General features: G+C 41.3%; 1 protein-coding gene across 1 annotated transcript in view; it reads right to left on the reverse strand.

Annotated features, from left to right (window-relative positions):
- The window catches only part of vipr1b (vasoactive intestinal peptide receptor 1b), a 93,059-nt gene extending 75,111 nt beyond the window's left edge, over positions 1 to 17,948 (reverse strand). The window contains exon 1 of the mRNA XM_056248877.1: positions 17,571 to 17,948. Coding sequence (XP_056104852.1) covers positions 17,571 to 17,627 — 57 coding nt within the window. The 5' untranslated portion in view covers positions 17,628 to 17,948. The remainder of the gene's footprint in view (positions 1 to 17,570) is intronic.
- Between the last annotated feature and the right edge of the window lie 2,752 nt (positions 17,949 to 20,700).

The following is a 20,700-nucleotide window of genomic DNA, read 5'->3' on the forward strand; positions in this document are numbered from 1 at the left end:
ATATCCCGTGCCCCCATAACATTGCTATAATCCACCATACTGGGATTGGAGACACGGGATGAGTGCGGTTTATCCCACGATCTCGAGATCTCTTTGTGGAGATCGGGGAAAAACGGCAAATCCCGGCGCTGAGGTTGTGATCTGTGCTGCAGGAAACGCTCATCAAGCTTGCTTCTCACTTGCGTTCCCTGCTCATCATGTGGCCAGCTGATGTTAAGTCTGGCCACAGCACGAGTCACAACCTCCACCAGCTCCTCATAACCTTGGCCGTGAACTGGCGCGCCTAGATCACGGTCATCCGCATCAATACTGAGCACATCTACTTCCTCGGAAGCAGAGAGCTCAAGCATTGGGACCTGATTATGGGCAGGAGAAGCCGCGATGCGGGCTCCTGCACCACTCTCAGGGGCTACGAGATCCTCCGATGAAGAGTGAGAAGGTGCCTCAGCAGTCTCAATCTCATCAACAAGATCCCGCTGCGAACCCCACGATCTCAATCGCCGCGCCGCCTCAACGGACGCGGGACCAGAACCATGGGGAACGCGAGCCTGACCGTGCTCATCAAAGCACGCCAGCCGGGAGCGCAGCACTCTAATGGGAAGTGCTTCACAGTCTACACAAGCAGCTCCCTCGAGAGCTGCTCGTGCATGCTGCGCTCCCAAACAATTCACACATAAAGCATGTGTGTCCCCACCCGTGATGAAACGAGGGCAAGGGTGCACACAAGCTTTAAATTGTTCGCTGGCCATAATATCAAACTTTCTGAGACAAACAACACCAAATAAGACAGACAGTTTTCAACACAGAGCGCTTGCTGAAGAGCGAAAGCTAGTTTGTGTTTGTTCCGGCGTAGCTTTTATGCATCCGGTTATGCCGTCACATGTTACGTCATGACGCAACACCAATCAGGATTGGAATAGTTTCATTCATACTTCAGAGGCGCATGCTTAGGGAGCGTCCCCAAAGTGTCGATTCTCGACGCAGTGTAGAGTTCCCTCGAAAGGGAACACTTATTTTACCTGGTAAAAAACAGCTCTGTTTTCAGCACGCCGTTTCAGTGTATATGACTTTAAATGATCATGAGATTTGCTGACTCCGCCTCTCTGTTCTATGCGTACACCAGAGCCGGCTCTGGTGTACACCGTTTGTAACACAATAACACAATAACCATAACACGTTGTTCAGTATAAACGTGGGATTATGCATTATATTGAGAACGTCATACATAGAAAACATGCCGTAATGTACCCTGAGTGTAAACCTTAGACGCATTCATCGTGAAGCGTGCAAGCGATTTACAAGGATTAATATAAATATTAATATAAAGTTTAATAAAACGTTACACTCACTTCAGTTCTTCTGGAGCAGCAGCAGGAACATGAATATCTGGTACCGATCCTTTCAGGAGCAGCTTCTTAGCAAAACCAGCTTTATACCTCCTCGTTTATAAAGCAGTCTGGTGTGTGAAATGATTCGCGCAAATGATTCGTGGGGAATATTCCCTTCGAAAACAAACTCAGCCACTGCGTCTTCAGCGGTTCGGATTTAGGAACATTAAAATGACTGCTGTGTTCGTTATTACACCCAAGAACAGAACACCACAATCGCTTAGACGCCATTCTGCTCATAGACAGTGCTCCAGCATATCAACAATGACCGCGCCGGTCCGCGCAGACTATGATTGACAGCTCCCTCACGAGCGAGGGCGGGTCTGTGTTGAAACCCTTCTGTCAATCAACAATCGTGGGAGGGGCGTGCGAGCTTGTGACGTCACAGGCTCGAACGGCTCGATTTGAGGCAGGGGAAAACATATAAGGAGATAAAAACAAAAACACTGGATGGATTTTTATCATTATATGATGGTTGTGTACAGGCACTGCCAACACACATTTCAGTACAATCAACTTGTAAAAGTGCATGTACCATTATATGACCCCTTTAACAATTACATGCTCTTATTCCATTGAAAACAAACTTGGTCATCCTGAGTCTAAAGCGGTCTCAAAACTCAAATGTACACTATCAGCTATCATAATACAGTTCATAAATACTCAATACTCATAAATATAGAAGTTGAATGCCATAGTAACACTCTGGTTCTGTTTCAGCTTCGCTCAAAAGAGGTCACAAGTAATTATTACATGGTCACTTAGGGTGACTTCCACTTTCATTTGAAAGTCTGTACCTTCTACGTCTCTTCACTCCTCTTTTATCCTGCTGTCCCCTTTATTTCTGTTCATGTCTTCTTAGAATTTCTCCTCTTATTCTTTCCACTACATCAACACCTCCAATTTTCCCATCTCTTCTCCTTCAGCTTTATCCCTATTCTACTCTTCATATGCCCTCTCCTTCTCTTAATCTCCCTCCTCCTCTCCCCTCACCTCTTTCTACTTGATCTTTCTCTTCCTCTCATTACACTAATTCCTTGACTCTCTCTTTTTTGTATAACAATGTTTGTTACTTTTGAAAAAGTTGTAATAGTTAATGCAATTGTGATAGCTGTGTAAACAATTAGAAAAATTGCATTTCCTGTGACACAGATTGGGGCCAACTGAAATCATTCCATGTGACAAATTACAGAGTTTTGTTTGTAGTGTTTGGAAAAATGGTAAATCATTTTTTTTGTAAAATCAATTAAAAGAGCTGCAAATGTTTTTACTTATATATATTAAATTTTAGTTGGCCGTGTGAACTGTTGTGAACTCATTTGAAAATTTTGTACACAATGTTTTGAGAAGATTGTGCATATGATTTGTAGTCTGTATAAAATGAATAAAAATTTACAATCTGTTTAGGACAATTACAAAGTGTTCAGATCACGTGTTAAATTGAGAGCGGTAATCTTAGTTTGGAGAAATGTGTCAAATCCTTTGAGAGAAACTCTAATGTTGAAATGTGTATATATAGAAACTAGGCCCTACATAAAAAATAATTTGTTGTCAAGATCATTTAAAACTTTTTTGGCAAAGCATTCTCAGTAGCCATTTAACAAATTGCAAAAAATGAGGTTTCAAATATTCCTAAAGTCAAATATGAAGGGTCTTCTTACCAACAATTAATTTTACAGTCTCTATTAGTCAGAACGTAATCCAGAGGAAACGGCTCCATAAATGTATATGTTATTAACAATGAACAACAGATGAGAATCTGTAACTGTTTAATAATAATAAATCTGCATCCAGACCACTAGGTGTCAGTAAAAGTAAATGACTGCAGTATTGATCAGTGCAACATAAACAAAAATTACTGAGTGCACCTGTAAGGTACGCAACAGGTTTGGAAAATTCTTCTCACATATTGTTTTTCATATAAGACTACTTCCTCTTAGTTCTTATTATTTACAGGATGAAATTTTTCATTGTCCAGATCGTTGTAATGAAGTAATGAAAAAGCTGTGATATTCTTAAAGAAGCCTGAAATAGGGATGTGCCAGTCAAGTTTTTTTTGTGCAGGGTCAGGGGCTCAAATGTAAAAAAAGGGGGTATCTTTCTATCACAATGCATTATACATATATGGAATGTATGTATAAAGACATTGGTAAACGTAAACATCTGTTACAATGGTAGACATTTTTAACAGACTGTGTGGTCACGATTATGAATATGGGACTACTGATATAAACCTCTTGTATATTATGTGTACAGTAAACAGAATAATTGCAACAAAAAGAAGATAAGGTTAGAAAGCATAAAGCTCAAGTTATCAGAATGCCAGTCTGTCAGTCAAGTCCGAAGCAAGATGCAACTCATAACCAATGCGTTATGGCAACAATGTCTCAGATAGTTTGACGGCATATAAAAAAATGTCTTTTGAGTGATTCCTTACAAAAGTGTGCATCAAATATGCTAATCACGGAAACTTGAACGTGCGTATGTGACGCGTTCAGACATCATTGGTTCTCGATCATCGCACACCATAGACAAGTATTGCCCTGTCTCAAATGGAACCCTAAGCACTCGCGGTCTTCCTCTGAGTCCGCACTTTCGCGACGTAACGCCGCTTTGAATGTCGGGAAGAAGTCTGCTGTGGAGTCCGCATCAGCGCGGGCTCGGCAAAAGTGCGCATCAAGGGCGCAAATCGACCGCAGAGGGGGCGTTCGCGAGCACCCTTCTGAGATCTAAAAATGACAAATGGGACACACTGCGGTCTCAAGGACTTAACGGACACGCGCACGAGGCAGCCATTGTAAGTCCACAAGACCGAAAGTGCACATGAAGTGTGCCATTTGGGACAGGGCCTAAAAGTCGCACACGCACATTTCTTATACTGTCTATGGCCCTGTCCCAAATGGAACCCTAAGCACTCGCGGGCTTCCTCTGAGTCCGCACTTTCGCGACGTAACGCCGCTTTGAATGTCGGGAAGAAGTCTGCTGTGGAGTCCGCATCAGCGCGGGCTCGGCAAAAGTGCGCATCAAGGGCGCAATTCGACCGCAGAGGGGGCGCTCGCGAGCACCCTTCTGAGATCTAAAAATGACAAATGGGACACACTGCGGTCTCACGGACTTAACGGACACGTGCACGCGGCAGCCATTGTAAGTCCACAAGACCGAAAGTGCACATGAAGTGTGCCATTTGGGATTGGGCCTATGGCACATTTGAGCTTCTTCTTTTCCTTTTAATGGCGGCTGGCAAACCTGCTTAAAGGTCCATATCGCCACCTACTGCACGGTACCTGCATGACCGCTGACATAAAATAATGGATAGGGCTTTGGATAGCCGATATCGATCAGTTAAGAAACTGCTTAATCGGCCCGAGATCGATCCTTGAGATCATTATAGTTCATGCTTTTTCCTTTAATTTCTTAGATGATCTGCCAAATGTACATTTTGTCTAAAACAGCACTTGATTTCTGCTGAATGGTTAACTGGAATGATCCTGATAAATCTTGTCAGATGATGTCACCATAACTCACAAGCCACAAAGGAAGCCAACAAGACCAACACAATGAATGCACTGTAGGAGCCATTTATACATTCGCCATTTCTGCATAGGTTAATTCTGTTATTATTTATCCTAGCCACTTGGTGGGAGTGTTGCACTGGGTGTGACACGTCACTGGGAGTCAGGTATATTTACAGGTGTGGCAATTAGTCAGGAGGAGGTGTGGATGGCGGGGAACACACGGTTCTTACCGTAGCCGTGAGCACCCACTTCACCAACAGCACGACAGCACTTTATTATTTAGCACTGGGTGAAGTACCATAGTATGTGAATTATCCCCTTTTTACTTTTATAAATAAACGGGAAAAACACCCAAAAAAAGAGCTAATGTTTGGACTCAGGATTTATCTGCTACGAGTTGAGAACACCATGCCATCTATGCCGAGGCTTATAGGATAGCCTCCACACAGTAAGAACCGATTCCTTTCTGTTTTGGATACGCTTCTGAACTGGACAGGAGTGTCTTGATCGTTTGGATATTGAAAGGATTACCCATCTCATTGGATTGCTTACCTGTCGCGGAGTTTGGAAGTCATCATTGAAACACCTGTAAGTTCTCACGCAGATCGCAATCACGGAAAGCTGGTGGGTACACTTTCATAATATTTCTGCTGAAGGAATTGGAAAAAAGGTGGACTCTCGAAATCGAAATGAAAGACTGTTTCAGTGTTGTTGCTTCGTAAAATTGAAAGTGCTTTGTTGTGCGTGCTGTTGGTTGCCTCTGCATAAGTAAAGTTAATTTTGCTGTTTTCATTGAGTGCTTTGAACTTGACGTGCTTAGTGCATAAAGATGAGTGCAGAGGAAGAAACCTTGCTCGATGGAGCCAAAATTGCTTCTGTGGCTACAGACGAAAATTATATTTCTGATAAGCCTAGTGTTGCTGTTGATGACTCGGGGAAACGCATAAGAAAATTAACAGCTAAGGGATTTACAATGTTGTACGAAAATCTGCAAAAAAATCGGAAATCCCAACTTATGCAAGCTAATAAAATTAAGCAGAGGATTAATGAGGTTCTTTCTGGGAACAGAACATCTCAAACTGTGTTTGATGTGAAGAATTGTCTAAACAAATATACCACGTTGTGCAATGAGGCTTTAGAAACTCAAACTACTTTGCTGGAAATGCCTATGCCAGATTCTGAACATGACAAACAACAACGTTGGCTTGCACAGAAAACAGAGGAAATGAATACATTTGAGAATGATGTAAAGAACTGGTTGGCCGATGCTGATCCAAAAAATGATGAGAATCTTGATGTGCTGTCTAAAATAAATTCTGACATAAGGCCTGAAGATAGCATATCCAATGTTTCAAGTAAAGGGTCAAAACATAAAGATCACTCTTCTGTCCATTCAAAGGCTTCCAGTATTATTTCTGTACGTTTAAAGGCAAAGGCTGAAAGGGCTGCACTTCTACAGTCTGTAGCTGCTTTGAGAAAAATGCATGACATTGACGCTGAGGAAGATTCCCTTCAAATGGAAAAGGCAAAGCTGAAAAGGAAAAAGGAACAGCTAGAGGTTGAGGCCAAGTTGGCTGCTGCTACAGCTAGATTGTCTGTGTTTGAAAATGTGCGTGGTGGTGAAGATGTGGACGAGTATGAAGGGGATAATGGAGAGGATGCCATGAATGCCTATCTTCATGCTCATTTGAAATCACAGACATCAAGTTATTCTAACACAGCTCCTGTCTCGCAACTTCCTAAAACTGTCTCTTTCCAACAGGACCATTCTCTGCCATTGGCTGTGCGGCCTAAGGGAAGGCCACACATTTCACAAGCCCAGTCTTCAGTAAGGTCTGATAACCCTTTGTCTTCAGTGTCATATGCACCATCTTCTCACAGGTCTGAAGCGCGGGGAAATGTCCTTGAAACCAGACCCACCAACGCTGCACCAACAGGACTTCAGCCGTTGATCTCACAAGGGAGTCGGCCTACCCACATGCATGAGTCTGAATGGCAGGGACACGGATCCAGACACTCCAACGCTTTAACAGCAGGATTTCAGCCACTGACCTCACAAGAGAGTACATGTATGCAATCACAGTCTCATCATCATTCCTCTCTTGACAATGTTCAACACCCTACTTTGTATGACCTTATGCAACAGCAAACTAACATCATCGTTCAGCTGGTTCAAAACCAAGCCATAGCCTCTCTTCCGCCACGAGCTATCCCAGAGTTTGATGGTGATCCACTTAAGTATGCTGCCTTCATTAGAGCTTTCGAGCAAGCTATTGAAAGGAAAACTACAGATAAACAAGAATGTCTTTATTACCTTGAGCAACATACCAGAGGGCAGCCAAGGGAACTGGTTCGGAGTTGCTATAACATGGCTCCTGGGCAGGGCTATGAGAGAGCAAAGAATCTATTGAAAGAATATTTCGGAAATGAAATAAAAATTGCTGTAGCTTATATGGAGAAGGCTATGACATGGCCTACGATGAGGGTTGATGACATTAATGCTCTGCAGTCTTTTTCAATCTTTTTAAGGGATTGTTGCAATGTCATGGAAGATTTACAGCATATGGAGGAGTTGAACGTGCCATCCAATCTTCGCCTGATAATGATGAAGTTGCCATATAAACTGAGGGAAAAATGGAGGTCTGTCGCCTGGGAGCTACAGGAGCGCCGTGGTTACAGAGCTATGTTCCCAGATTTTGTGGCCTTCATTGAGCGTCAGGTAAAGATTCTGTCTGATCCTCTCTTTGGTGACCTACAGGGTACGCCACCAGACCCTTCCTCTAAACCCAAGAGTAGACATACCGGAAGAGGCCAAGCTACTGTTGCTGCCATCAATACTGCCTTAGGATCAACCACATCAGCAGCTTGGCACCAACAGCGCAGAGGGCCAGCTTCACAAAAGAATGACGAAGAGTCATGCTGTGTGTGTAAGAGCCAGCATTCAGTGGAGAAGTGTTCACAGCTTGACGAGATGACACACAGGGAGAAATTGGAGGCTTTGAAAGTAGGCAGAGTGTGTTTCAGCTGTCTGAGGAGAGGTCATATGAGCAGGGAATGTGACAAGCCTTTGACATGTGATATGTGTAAACACAAACATCCAACTGTCCTACACGTTGAATCTAAAACACAGGAAGTGTCCGTCAATAATGCATCCGTGTCATTGGAGACATGTGGCCATACTGGGGCCGGAAGTGATGAATGTGTTCTCTCTATTGTGCCTGTACAGGTGAAGGCCAAGTCCGGGAGCACAATTATGAACACCTATGCCTTTCTAGACCCTGGGAGTTCAGCTTCTTTCTGTACCCAACATCTCATGAGAAAACTGAATCTTTCAGGAGTCAAGACTAGCATTCTTCTTCGTACTCTTGGCCAAGAGAGGTCTGTAGACACATTCTTGCTTAGTGGTCTCGAGGTTTCTGGCTTGAATGAAGAAAACTTCCTGAACTTACCTGAAGTCTACACTCAGAGGACTATGCCTGTGAGTAGAAATAACATTCTCACTCAACAGGACCTAGAGGGATGGAAATACCTCGAAGGCATTTCAGTTCCCAGTCTTGAGGCAGAGGTGGAATTGCTGATAGGCACCAATGCGCCGAAGCTTATGGAACCTTGGGAAATAATAAATAGCCAAGGTGAAGGTCCATATGCTGTCAGGACTCTACTGGGGTGGGTCGTGAATGGTCCGCTGAGAGGTGGTGAGCCGCGTAATGTCAAGATGGGCCGTCCTGCTGTCACTGCCAATAGGATCTCAGTTGCCAAGCTACAAGACTTATTGGTTGCCCAATACAATCGGGATTTCGATGAAAAATCAGACGATGTTTGCCTTTCTAGAGAGGATCAAAGGTTCATGCAAATAATGGAGTCTTCAGTTCAGCTTGATGAAGGACACTACTGCTTTGATTTGCCTTTTAAGGCTGAAGATGTCATCTTGCCAAATAACCACAGCATCGCAGAGCAGCGTCTCTTAAGTCTTCACAGGAAATTCAAGAGGAACAAAGATTACCATCAAGAGTACACAGCTTTCCTCTCCGAAGTTATTGAAAAGGGTTATGCTGAGCTCGTACCACAGCAGCAGTTGAAGCGAGATGACGGCAAGGTGTGGTATATTCCTCATCATGGGGTATACCATCCGAAAAAGAAAACCCTTAGAGTTGTCTTTGACTGTGCTGCTGTGTTTAAAGGAATTTCATTGAATTCACATCTGTTGCAGGGGCCTTACCTCACAAGCACCTTACTTGGCGTACTTACCAGGTTTAGACAGGAACGTGTAGCGCTGATGGCAGACATCCAAGCTATGTTCCATCAGGTGAGGGTGACTCCGGAGCACACAGACTTTTTACGCTTCTTGTGGTATCCTGATGGCGATACAAGACAAGCTTCTAGGCAATACAGGATGAGAGTTCACCTCTTTGGCGCCGTGTCTTCGCCCAGTTGTGCGAATTATGCACTGCAGAGAATTGTGCGAGACTACAAAGACAACTTTGAACCCAGTGTTCTGAACACAATACTCCAAAATTTCTACATGGATGATTGTTTAAAATCTGTGTCATCGGAGGCTAAAGCCATAAAAATGGTGCATGAATTGACTGAAGCCTGTGCAAAGGGAGGATTCCGCCTGTGGAAGTGGACAAGCAACAGCAGTGAAGTCTTGACTAGTATTCCTGAGCCACAGCGCTCCAAGACCATTAGGGGGCTTAACCTGGATCAAAAGGCAAGTCCTGTTGAAACAGCTCTTGGTCTTCATTGGTGCATAGACGCAGACGTTCTGACCTTTAGGATAGCCATAGAGGAGCGCCCACATACAAGACGTGGCATATTGTCTGTGGTGTCGTCCATCTATGACCCTTTGGGTTTTCTTGCACCATTTACCTTGCCTGTTAAAAGGATGCTGCAGGAGATGTGTAGGTTGAACATCGGCTGGGATGCCAGCATTCCTCATGTCTTTTCCGAGCAGTGGTCCAAATGGCTGGCTAATCTCCATCATATCACTGAGCTCACAGTGGACCGGTGCATCAAGCCAAAGGACTTTGGAACACCTACTCACCTGCAGTTGCATCACTTCTCCGATGCCAGTGAGTATGGCTACGGAACTGCATCATATCTCAGGATGGAGAATAAGAGAAACCATGTCAGTATTGCTTTTATCTTGGGCAAGGCCAGGGTTGCCCCTTTAAAGCAAATAACAATCCCTCGTCTTGAGCTGACTGCTGCTGTCCTGGCTGTCCGGGTGGACAAGATGCTGAAGAGGGAGTTGCAGCTGGATCTATACCCATCAGTATTCTGGACAGACAGCACAACTGTTTTAAAGTATATTGGAAACGAGATCAGGAGGTTTCATACGTTTGTGGCCAATAGGGTGGCTGTGATCAGAAATGAAACAGATGTTGCACAGTGGAGACACATTGGTACAAGACTTAATCCAGCAGATGAGGCATCCAGGGGTCTAAGTGCTGAAGAATTTCTTGCATGCGAGCGGTGGCTGAAAGGACCAGAATTTCTCTTGAGGGAGGAAGTGGAATGGCCTAAGACCATCATGGAACAACCTCTGATCCCTGTGGAGGACCCGGAGGTGAAGAAAGACCCACTGGTGAATGCCTTTGTCTCCCACTGTTCACTGAATGCAACAAAAATGTTTTTAAGCTACTTTTCAGATTTTAAGAAGCTGAGAACGTCTGTGGCATGGATGTTCAGGTTCAGAGATGTGCTTCGAACCTTGTCCCAAAAGAGAAAGGTTCTTGAAGCCTCCGAAAGCATTGGCCACAATAATGGAGGCAGAAGAAACGACTACCTTTATGCCGAAATGCAAAGGGAAAAATTGGCACTTCGTGGACAGTCACTGACAGCAGGTGACCTTGAGAGGGCAGAAGGTGCCATCATCTGTTTTTCCCAGCAAGAGAGGTTTTCCGATGAGATTGTTGTTTTGAAAGACGGAGGATCTGTCAAACGAAACAGCGACCTCTACAAGTTGGACCCAGTGTTGGAGGATGGATTGCTGCGTGTGGGAGGAAGGCTTAGTAGGGCTGCCATGCCTGAAGTTGAAAAACATCCTGTCATCCTTTCTAAAGAGCAACATGTGTCCAAACTCATTTTAAAGCATATCCATCAAAAGCTGGGTCACGCAGGTAGAAATCACATGCTCTCTTCTCTCAGGAAGCACTACTGGATTACTCATGCCAATTCTGCTTGCAGGAAGGTCATCTCTGAGTGTGTAGTTTGTCGCCGCCTCCAAGGAAAGACGGGGGAACAGAAAATGGCTGACCTACCAGTAGAGAGAATTGTGCCAGACTTACCTGCTTTCACAAATGTGGGAGTCGACTATTTTGGGCCAGTGGAGGTGAAGAAGGGACGGGGCAGAGCGAAGCGCTACGGCGTTCTCTTTACCTGCATGGCGAGTAGGGCAGTTCATCTCGAAGTTGCTTATGCTTTAGACACTGACTCGTGTATAAATGCCATTCGCCGTTTCATGTGTCGCAGAGGTCAGGTGACACACTTGACATCAGACAATGGCACCAACTTCATAGGAGCTGAGCGGGAGTTAAGGGAAGCCATTGCTGAGTTAGACCACCAGAAGATTCAGCATGCCTTACTGCAGAGTGGTCTGACATGGTCCTTCAACCCTCCAGCCGGGTCTCACCATGGAGGGGTCTGGGAGCGTCTTATTCGTCTTGTGAAAAGGGTCCTCTCTTCCACGCTCAGACTCCAAACACTGGATGATGAAGGGTTTCATACCATTCTTTGTGAAGTCGAAGCCATTCTCAATGGTCGTCCCATCACAAAGGCCTCTGATGATGCGAATGACCTCGAAGCACTTACACCCAACCACATCCTGCTCTTAAGGTCAAAGCCACACTTCCCTCCTGGGCTCTTTTGTAAGGATGACCTGTATCTGAAGAGAAGATGGAGGCAGGTGCAGTTCCTATCTGATCTCTTTGGAAACGCTGGGTGAGGGAATACTTACCGCTACTCCAGGAGAGACAGAAGTGGACGAGACCCAAAAGAAGCTTTTCTGTCGGAGACATTGTGGTCATAATGGATCCTGTCGCTCCACGAGGGTCCTGGCTGATGGGAAAAATTATGCAGACCTACCCTGACAAGAAAGGCTTTGTCCGCTCAGTGCTGCTGAAAACAAAAACGGGTCAGTTGGAACGGCCTGTAACGAATATCTGCCTTTTGATGGAAGTCGAAGTGTCACAGAGGAGGTCTTGACTAGATGATCCTACCACAGATGTCCTAAGCTCAAGAGAAGAAGATTTCACTTAGATTATCATTGCAAAAATGACTCCTTTAGTTTAAATTAATTTGGGTAATTGTGGTTAAAGTAAATATTCACACAATTATGGGGCCGGTGTGTAGGAGCCATTTATACATTCACCATTTCTGCATAGGTTAATTCTGTTATTATTTATCCTAGCCACTTGGTGGGAGTGTTGCACTGGGTGTGACACGTCACTGGGAGTCAGGTATATTTACAGGTGTGGCAATTAGTCAGGAGGAGGTGTGGATGGCGGGGAACACACGGTTCTTACCGTAGCCGTGAGCACCCACTTCACCAACAGCACGACAGCACTTTATTATTTAGCACTGGGTGAAGTACCATAGTATGTGAATTATCCCCTTTTTACTTTTATAAATAAACGGGAAAAACACCCAAAAAAGAGCTAATGTTTGGACTCAGGATTTATCTGCTACGAGTTGAGAACACCATGCCATCTATGCCGAGGCTTATAGGATAGCCTCCACATGCACAATGAACCAGCACAATGAAATCAACAGGTAGGCCTACAATCAATCACTGGTACACACACATCAGTGGATGAAACACTGATCAGCCCATCTTGTAAGTGGTCACAGCACAATAAAAAATAAAAACATTTAAAAATCAGAAATCAAAAGCCAACCTAACCCACTGCAGTTTTCCAAATTCTGCACACTCACTGCATGCTGAGATTCCCTCTGTTAGGGTATTCATGAGTTTAAACTCAAGCAAGTGCTGCTAGTGTGTCATGCAGGTTACTTTGCGGGTGTTCAGAGTGATTTAGGGTCTTATTATATAGTCTGTTGACCACAAAAATATCGTTGCTGTCAAGAAGTTCAGAACTGTACTATTTATGAGCAAAGAGGAGGAGAGGAAAAGCAATATAAACCTGAATAAACAGGAAATACATCTGTTGCACACTCACACTACTGCTGTAAGTGAAAACCCCAAGTTAATCACTCAGCAGACTATGCAGAGCAGAATCATAAATGACCACCCCAGAGACAACCATAAACTTCCTGCATACACATCTGCTCTGTGTCACACCATGAATTTAGATAAGAGAAGATTTTGGGGATTTTTCTGCAGCTCAATAAAACTGAGGACCCTCGACCACTACATAATAGAAACATGTCAGTTTTTGTTATTATAAAACTTTTGTATATGACTGAAGCATGACACCAATGTTCGAGGGAGTTTCCAGCAGCTGTTTAAACGATTTCACACTAACAAAACCTTTATAGTCAAAGAAAATACCGTATGTCTACAAAGCAGCCTTAATGAGACTGACAACGAATGAATAAACAAATGAATGAACGAGTGAACAAACAAATGACTGTACGAATGAATGAATGAATCTCGGTATGACGGAGATAGATAGATAGATAGATAGATAGATAGATAGATAGATAGATAGATAGATAGATAGATAGATAGATAGATAGATAGATAGATAGATAGATAGATAGATAGATAGATAGATAGATAGATAGATAGATAGATAGATAGATAGATCTATCTATTTGAGCAATTTTGAGCAGATTTGAGCAATCAATCAATTACAATTTACAAACCTGTAAAATTAATCATTGGATAATCAAAAAGTAATCAATTAATATAAAATACAATTATCAATCACTCTGTAATCACATTTAATTCATTTTCATCAAAACATCTACATTACTTATTGCTATAAACTGAATATCGTTTTTTAAATATATGATAGATATTGTTTATGTTTTTATTAATTATTTTTTTGATTATCAAATTCTCTGATTCTTCTATCTATTTATCCACTTGTAATTGATTGCTCACTTGATCTACCATTTTCTCATCTGATTTATCAATTTCTCAGTTAATTTATCAAACGATTATTGCCTAGCACATATGGGTCGCCCAGATGGATAGAGCAAGAGGACAACCTGAGAAAGACGGAACTCTAAGTGAGTGAAAAACACTGAGCTTTCTTATTTCACACCTGAACAGTGCTATAAATATAGTTGGTTATATGGAACACAGACGAAGGACGTTGTCATGGTGCTTAAGCAATAGGTGTCTCACATCTATTCTTCATGAGTAAGTGAGGTGGGCAGACAGACCGGACAGAAGAGCATTATGAGGTTTGGGTGTCGAGTGGGAGTGTTCTTGCATAGATGATGCAGTCAGAAGACTTGAGGAAATCTAAAGCTACTTTCTCTCCAGTTCTAGCACTAGCTCTTCAGAGAGTGAGTAGCTCTTATAATCTGTGTGGAAAACTTTCTCCAAGCACACAGTCTGCTTAAGCGTTTGTTTCCTGCGGTTAGAATGGGCTATATGCACGCATAACTTCCGCGTTTGATGCAAGGATGCTCTTACGTTTCCGGTTGGGGAGATTTAAAGCGGAGGAAAACCGAGGAAGACGGGATTATGGGAGAGTCTTCAAAATTTACTGTCCTCTCGTCTTTGAAACGAAACTTTAATACGTTTAGATGTAATTTAATATATAGTTATGTTTATTTAATATAATAAACAAAGAAGCATAAACAAAACGAGGGGTGTCTGTTTTGTCTGTTTTTGTGACTAACGTTTATTTAGTATAGCAATAGAGTATAAACCAATATAAATTCTCGGTATAGCATTGGACTCTACGATCGGCGGAAGTAATCCAGCATCCTTAGACCTTCACCGGAAATACCGCCGTGCATAGAGCCCATTGTGAAGGAATGACTGAATTCAAGTGCAAAAAAAAAGCGACAACTTTTAGCAACAACAACAAAAAAAACTTAAGAGAATACTTTTATCAAACTATAAATCTAGTTCTTTTGATTATATCAAAACAGCTCCAAGAGACGATGCATAAGAAACAAAGGAACCAAAATGTTCCTTTTTTGCAGTAAACAAGCCTTTTACTGAAGGCATAGTTTTGCATCAGGAATCTTGTGTGCTGCAACAAAACCTCATTATCATGATTCATACACATCTCCAGCTGTGAAACTCCTCATTTGTTTCCTAAAGACTCTTTTCTTGACACAGATGAGCAAAAGCAAATGAAAGTCATAACAATTTGTTTTGTACTTACAATTAATTGTGTTATAATGTGTTCTTTAGATAAAGTCTTCAATCGTATTCTAGGCACAATTTTAATGATATGTTCTTTAAGCCTTACTCTTTGAGTGACTTAACTTCGTAGATTATCCTCCGAGAATAAAATGTACAGTAAAAGACTGACAATTTATGGAATAATGGAAATAAAATGAAACAATCAAACTTTGTTGACCTGTATTTACAGGACTCAAATTGTATTGCTGCTGAAATCTACATAAATTGGTTTACATAATGATTAATTTCTTTGTCTTTAAAAGTTTCCCTAAGGATCATTAGAATTCAGAGTAAGTGTAAAGCACACATTCATTTGTCTTCCCTGAAACTGTCAAGATTATATCAGTTTGAAAACCAGCTCAGTTGAAAGCTTGTTGACCTTAGAATAAAGTAAATTAGTGAAGAAGGCGGTGCATACAGCCACCACCATCCATAAATACAACTTACTAACATTGTTAAAAATAAAGGTTCTTTGTTGATATGATTACATGATTTCCATTGCACAAAAGGACATTTAAAGTGGAAAAAGGATCTTTAGATTATTAACATTTTCTTCACACTTAGAAAAAAAAGATTATTTTAAGAACTGTTCACTGAAAGGTTCTTTGGGGAACCAAAAATGGTTCTTCTAAAGCATCGCTGTGAAAACCCTCTTTTGAAACCTTCATCTTTAGAAGTGAAGTTTCAGTTCAAATGTTAAAGATGTTACATCATTTGGGAAACAGCTGATAAGAGCAGGAAGCTGAGGTGATGCCAACTATCTATCCAAGATAAAACAAATAGCATGCCAGCAACAAAGCTGATTCTATCACATGTGACATGTTAACAATATGTTTAAAATCCATAGCTTCTTATACAGCTCAATTACATGCTGATAATGTGACTCAAGTGAAACAAATACATTTAAAACAACACTTAAACAACTAACACATCTTTTCCATTGCAACCAGCTGCTTTCCATCAAATGTGAAACATCCTCCAACATGCAAGTCAACCTGAATTCCCATGTTTGTTGAAATAAATATCAGCAGGAATGTCTTCTAAAGGATGCTTTTAGCTGATGTTTGGTACATTTAATTCCAGAGTCAGTACCAAAATGTCTTTTCATTCAACTTCTGACATGGTGAGTGAGAGTGGCAGAGACCACTGCAGCCTTTATCAGAGATTCAAGAGGGTGAAGTGTGCTAAAAGTGCAGGTAAGAGGCTTTTATGAACACTGAAGTGTATGATTTACACTATTAGTGAATGCTTCGGTTACAATTGCCATGTGTATCATAGCTGAACCAAAACTGTGCAACATTTTGGTTTTTGCAAAGTTTCATTTTTCATTTTGTTTCCCCCCTGGTTTTGCTAAGTGCCTAATTTTGCCCTTAATATGGAAATAGATAGATAGATAGATAGATAGATAGATAGATAGATAGATAGATAGATAGATAGATAGATAGATAGATAGATAGATAGATAGATAGATAGATAGATAGATAGATAGATAGATAGATAGATAGATAGATACTACTTCTAATCGTATAGAATCCAGATAGATAGATCCTACTTCTAATCGTATAGAATCCTAGCCTACTACACTACAGCTATAGAGAGAACAATAATAAACTAATTAACACAATAAAAGCTATTTGAACAAAAAATAAATTCCAATTAAGATTCACAGCAAAAAGGGTACATTTTTTACAGACGATGTGCAAATATTCGCAGATATTATGGAGATTGGTGCTAGTGAATGCGTAAAACCCAATAAAATAAACGAGTAAGGTGGGAAACTAAAACCATGACCTCGGCACGCATGCCTCAAAATTTTTCATGATTAAAGCCATAATGATTTTTTAAATTTAATTAAATTCAAGTAGCCTAATTTTCTGGTTGATTCCTCGCTATCTGACAGGTGCGTTCACCCCTTCTTCGAGGTAAAAAAAAGAAAAGAAAAGAAAAAGTAGTAGGCTATTTTAAGATGCATTGTTTGTCTTTAAAAAAACAAACAAATAAACACGTGTATCTGACATGCTATAGACGGCTACATATTGCTTAAGTCAACATTATCATGCCTTTATAAAGTAAAAGATGTACGGCTCCTTCACTCGTCCCAAAGCGCTCACTGCATAGTCTCTTGAATCAGGATCCAACTTCTCGGTGGCTTTCTAGTCAGATTTATCATGGTTTTTACTAAATATGCGAGGTAGCCTACATATCGTTAGCCTATATGGATTTAAAATAATGAAAAATATATGTTAACAAGACAACGGTATCATACTGACTGTAATGAAACAACCAACTGTAAGCTATTTAAAATACAACAAAAGCACAAAAACAAATACTTACCGGAGAAAACACGCAGCTCAGCTTTAAAGCCAATAAAACCAATTTTGAGGCGTCCATCGCAGGCGCTTTTTCTTCCGTGAATGTTCGATTACCGTGAATTAAAAAAAAACTTGAATCCGTAAAGTTTATCCTGCTTTAAAAATAAAGTCAATCAAACATTAGTTGTAACATCGGACACGGTGTTGGCAGATGAGTAAAACATAAGTTCAGATGAGGGGACATCATCATAAGAGTCCTGAGTGAGCAGTCCTCCGGGTGAGTGGCTCATCGCTGCTCGAGCTGCTGACAGTTCAGCGACCAATGAGCGAATCACAATCAGAGCACGAGAGGAGCTTCACAGCTTCACTTGCGAGATATATTGACAACACACTCAAGAAGACTGCATCACTCTTGTTCGTCATCAGCTTACGACTGTCTGTGTTGCTTTAGTGCGAAAGCAATAGATGAAATGTCAAGGTCTATGCTCTTTGTGAACACATGGCTGCAGAAAATGATTCATGTGTGCGCTTGTTTGGTTTTGTTTAGTTGCTTTCAAATACGCTTAAAAAAATACAATAAAAAATTGAACTGCGTGTTGCCTGAACTGTGGAAACGTCGATTGGTCGATGACGACTTCCAGTCGTTTTGAAACCCGTTCAAAATATCACTGAACAGTGCACAGCTCCGAAGCCGCATTTCTTTTGCAGCTGTTTTCCCTAGTTTGTTGTAGTACATCAACGTTCTGTTATGTCAGGGATTATCTTCTACATACAAGATGTCATGTAATGAAATTACGCGCAAACTTAAAAGGAGCCTATAAATATACTGAGAGAAAAATATATATTTTAGGTTAAAAAAAACTATAAATTGCCTATAGGCCTAATAATTTAAGGGGAAGGAGACTATTCCAAAATTAGCTGTTATCTTTGTATGGTTTACGCTGTGTTTTGACCATGTTTAAATATGAGGTCCTGAGATGTTGTTCTTCGATTTCTGAATTCAAACACTAGCCTGCCTATCTAAAATATCTATCTGGAGCAATCAAATTTGAACTGCAAATTATGCAAATTGGACACACACTTGCTTTCTTTGTCATTAGCAGACACATTTCATCCCAAGTAGTCTTACTTCATTAATAAAATGTATTTATTGTTTATAAATAGGCTAATTGATGAAGCAACTTGAGGTTACTGTAGGTGCCCTGCTCAAGGCATGTTGATTGGGTATGTTGTCTGAGGAATATTTGGAGACACAATCATTTAATTAAAACACTGATAGATTTCATTATTCTGAATACAAGTCTGTAAATGCATGATTAATATGCTGTTATATTCCATTTTACACAGTAAACCTGATGTAAACAGCCACTTTCAAATCAGAAATTACTGTAATTAATTCAAGCGAGCTTTTCAACACATACAATCAACCTCAATAGACACAAATTCTCCGGTAATATTATATAATAGTGCATGATATTCAAAATGTTGTTTGATGTTATATGCCAGCAAAATCATTGGATGTATGTTGTAAATATTTATTATTTACATCTGCTGTGTTCAAGTGTTCCTCAATGAAATTAAACTGAAATTAGAGACAAGAATATCTTTCATCTGTGTGCATGTGAGGCTGGATGCAGTATGTCTTGTGATAAATAAGCTCATTTCTGTGTCTCAGAGCAGAGCTCATTGTAATCATTTTCCATTTAAACTAACTAAATCACATTTAGTGAAAAATACTCACTGTAATATCTGTGTTGACACTGCTGAGGTTCCGCCCGCCCCACTTTTGAATGTTCATTGATTGATATGCTTTCTCTCCCATGCAAATAATGAGACACTGCCATTCTGTGCATGCAACATTTAAACTGAAGCATGTTATGCATGTGTGACATCTCATCAAACAGAATTTGTGGATCTATAACAGGGGGTCGGGAACCTATGACTTATTGACAAAAGTAATGAGACTCGCCAGGTCTCTCACCCTTTACCAACAAATGATCGATAAAAAATTAGAAACATCATTAGAGATCAGCTTTCTGCAGAAAAAAACAGCCATCACAATTCCTTTGATGTAGCAATTTAATGGATAATATATGGAAATGGTACATTTTAAGGCCTGACCTAAGTTTAAATGCAAGATACATACTCACTCTAGGGTTTTAAGATGTTAAGGTCACTTGAAAAAGAGAAGCAAATGAGAATCTTAATTACATAACCATTCAAGGGTTGGGGCAGTGAGGGCAGGTGTATTCTTATGCAGATTTTTACCTTTGGATTACATTGTACTTATTCAGATCTGACTTCAAATAGAAAATTATTTTTAGGCCATAATCTTCCTTTTCTATTGAAAACCCTTGACGTTTGCTATTTCAGTAAATGCAAATATTGGTCCTGGTACTGCTGTCATGGCTGTTCATTTTTCTTGTTGTTAAGAATGAATAGCTATTTACAAACAAACATGACGACAGCACTGTATTGTGTGATGGTGGATTTTACGGGTGGCACACCTAAACCAAGACAACAACAGTGTTGTGTCGGTCCAGATCCGGCCCAGATTCCTGGTGGAAATTCACATCTACCAGATGTGGCCCGGATCTGGGCCGACACTATGTTGCTGTCTGGGAAAGAGCTGTTTAAGATTAGAACTTCAAATTTTGCTAATGGACAAAGTAACAAATGTCTGATTTTACCTCTAACAACAAAATAACCAATAGAAGGCTAAATACAAATGATGTGACACAGGCTGAATTCGAAACAGCTTACTGTATACTGTTCTCCTCCTATTTCTGAAATAGCTTAAAGGTAGGGTATGGGATTTGCAAAACGGCCGGCAGATTTTGAAAATACACAACCCAAAAGGCCCTACCTTCTTTCCTCCAACGCTAGCCCTGACTCCACCCATTCGAAGAACTTGGACGCGCAATCATGCATCTGCAAAACTCAGATGCGTGAGATTGCACTTACTCTCTCTCTCTCTGTACCGGGGCGACTTGCACTTACTGTGACTGGGTCACAAGCTTTGAGTATGCGCACGAAGGGGACACGCGCGCGAGGGGGAGGGGGGTAAGGTACGACCGTTTAATTGACGCACTGACTGTCCAATGATTCTAGGTGGTCTTGGAAATGATTGGCTGGAGTTTTTCGAGTCCTGC

The sequence above is a fragment of the Rhinichthys klamathensis genome, unplaced genomic scaffold (genome assembly GCF_029890125.1).
Source record: "Rhinichthys klamathensis goyatoka isolate OS25496 unplaced genomic scaffold, OSU_Roscu_1.1 h1tg000059l_1, whole genome shotgun sequence".
In the NCBI taxonomy this organism is placed as follows: Eukaryota; Metazoa; Chordata; class Actinopteri; order Cypriniformes; family Leuciscidae; genus Rhinichthys; species Rhinichthys klamathensis.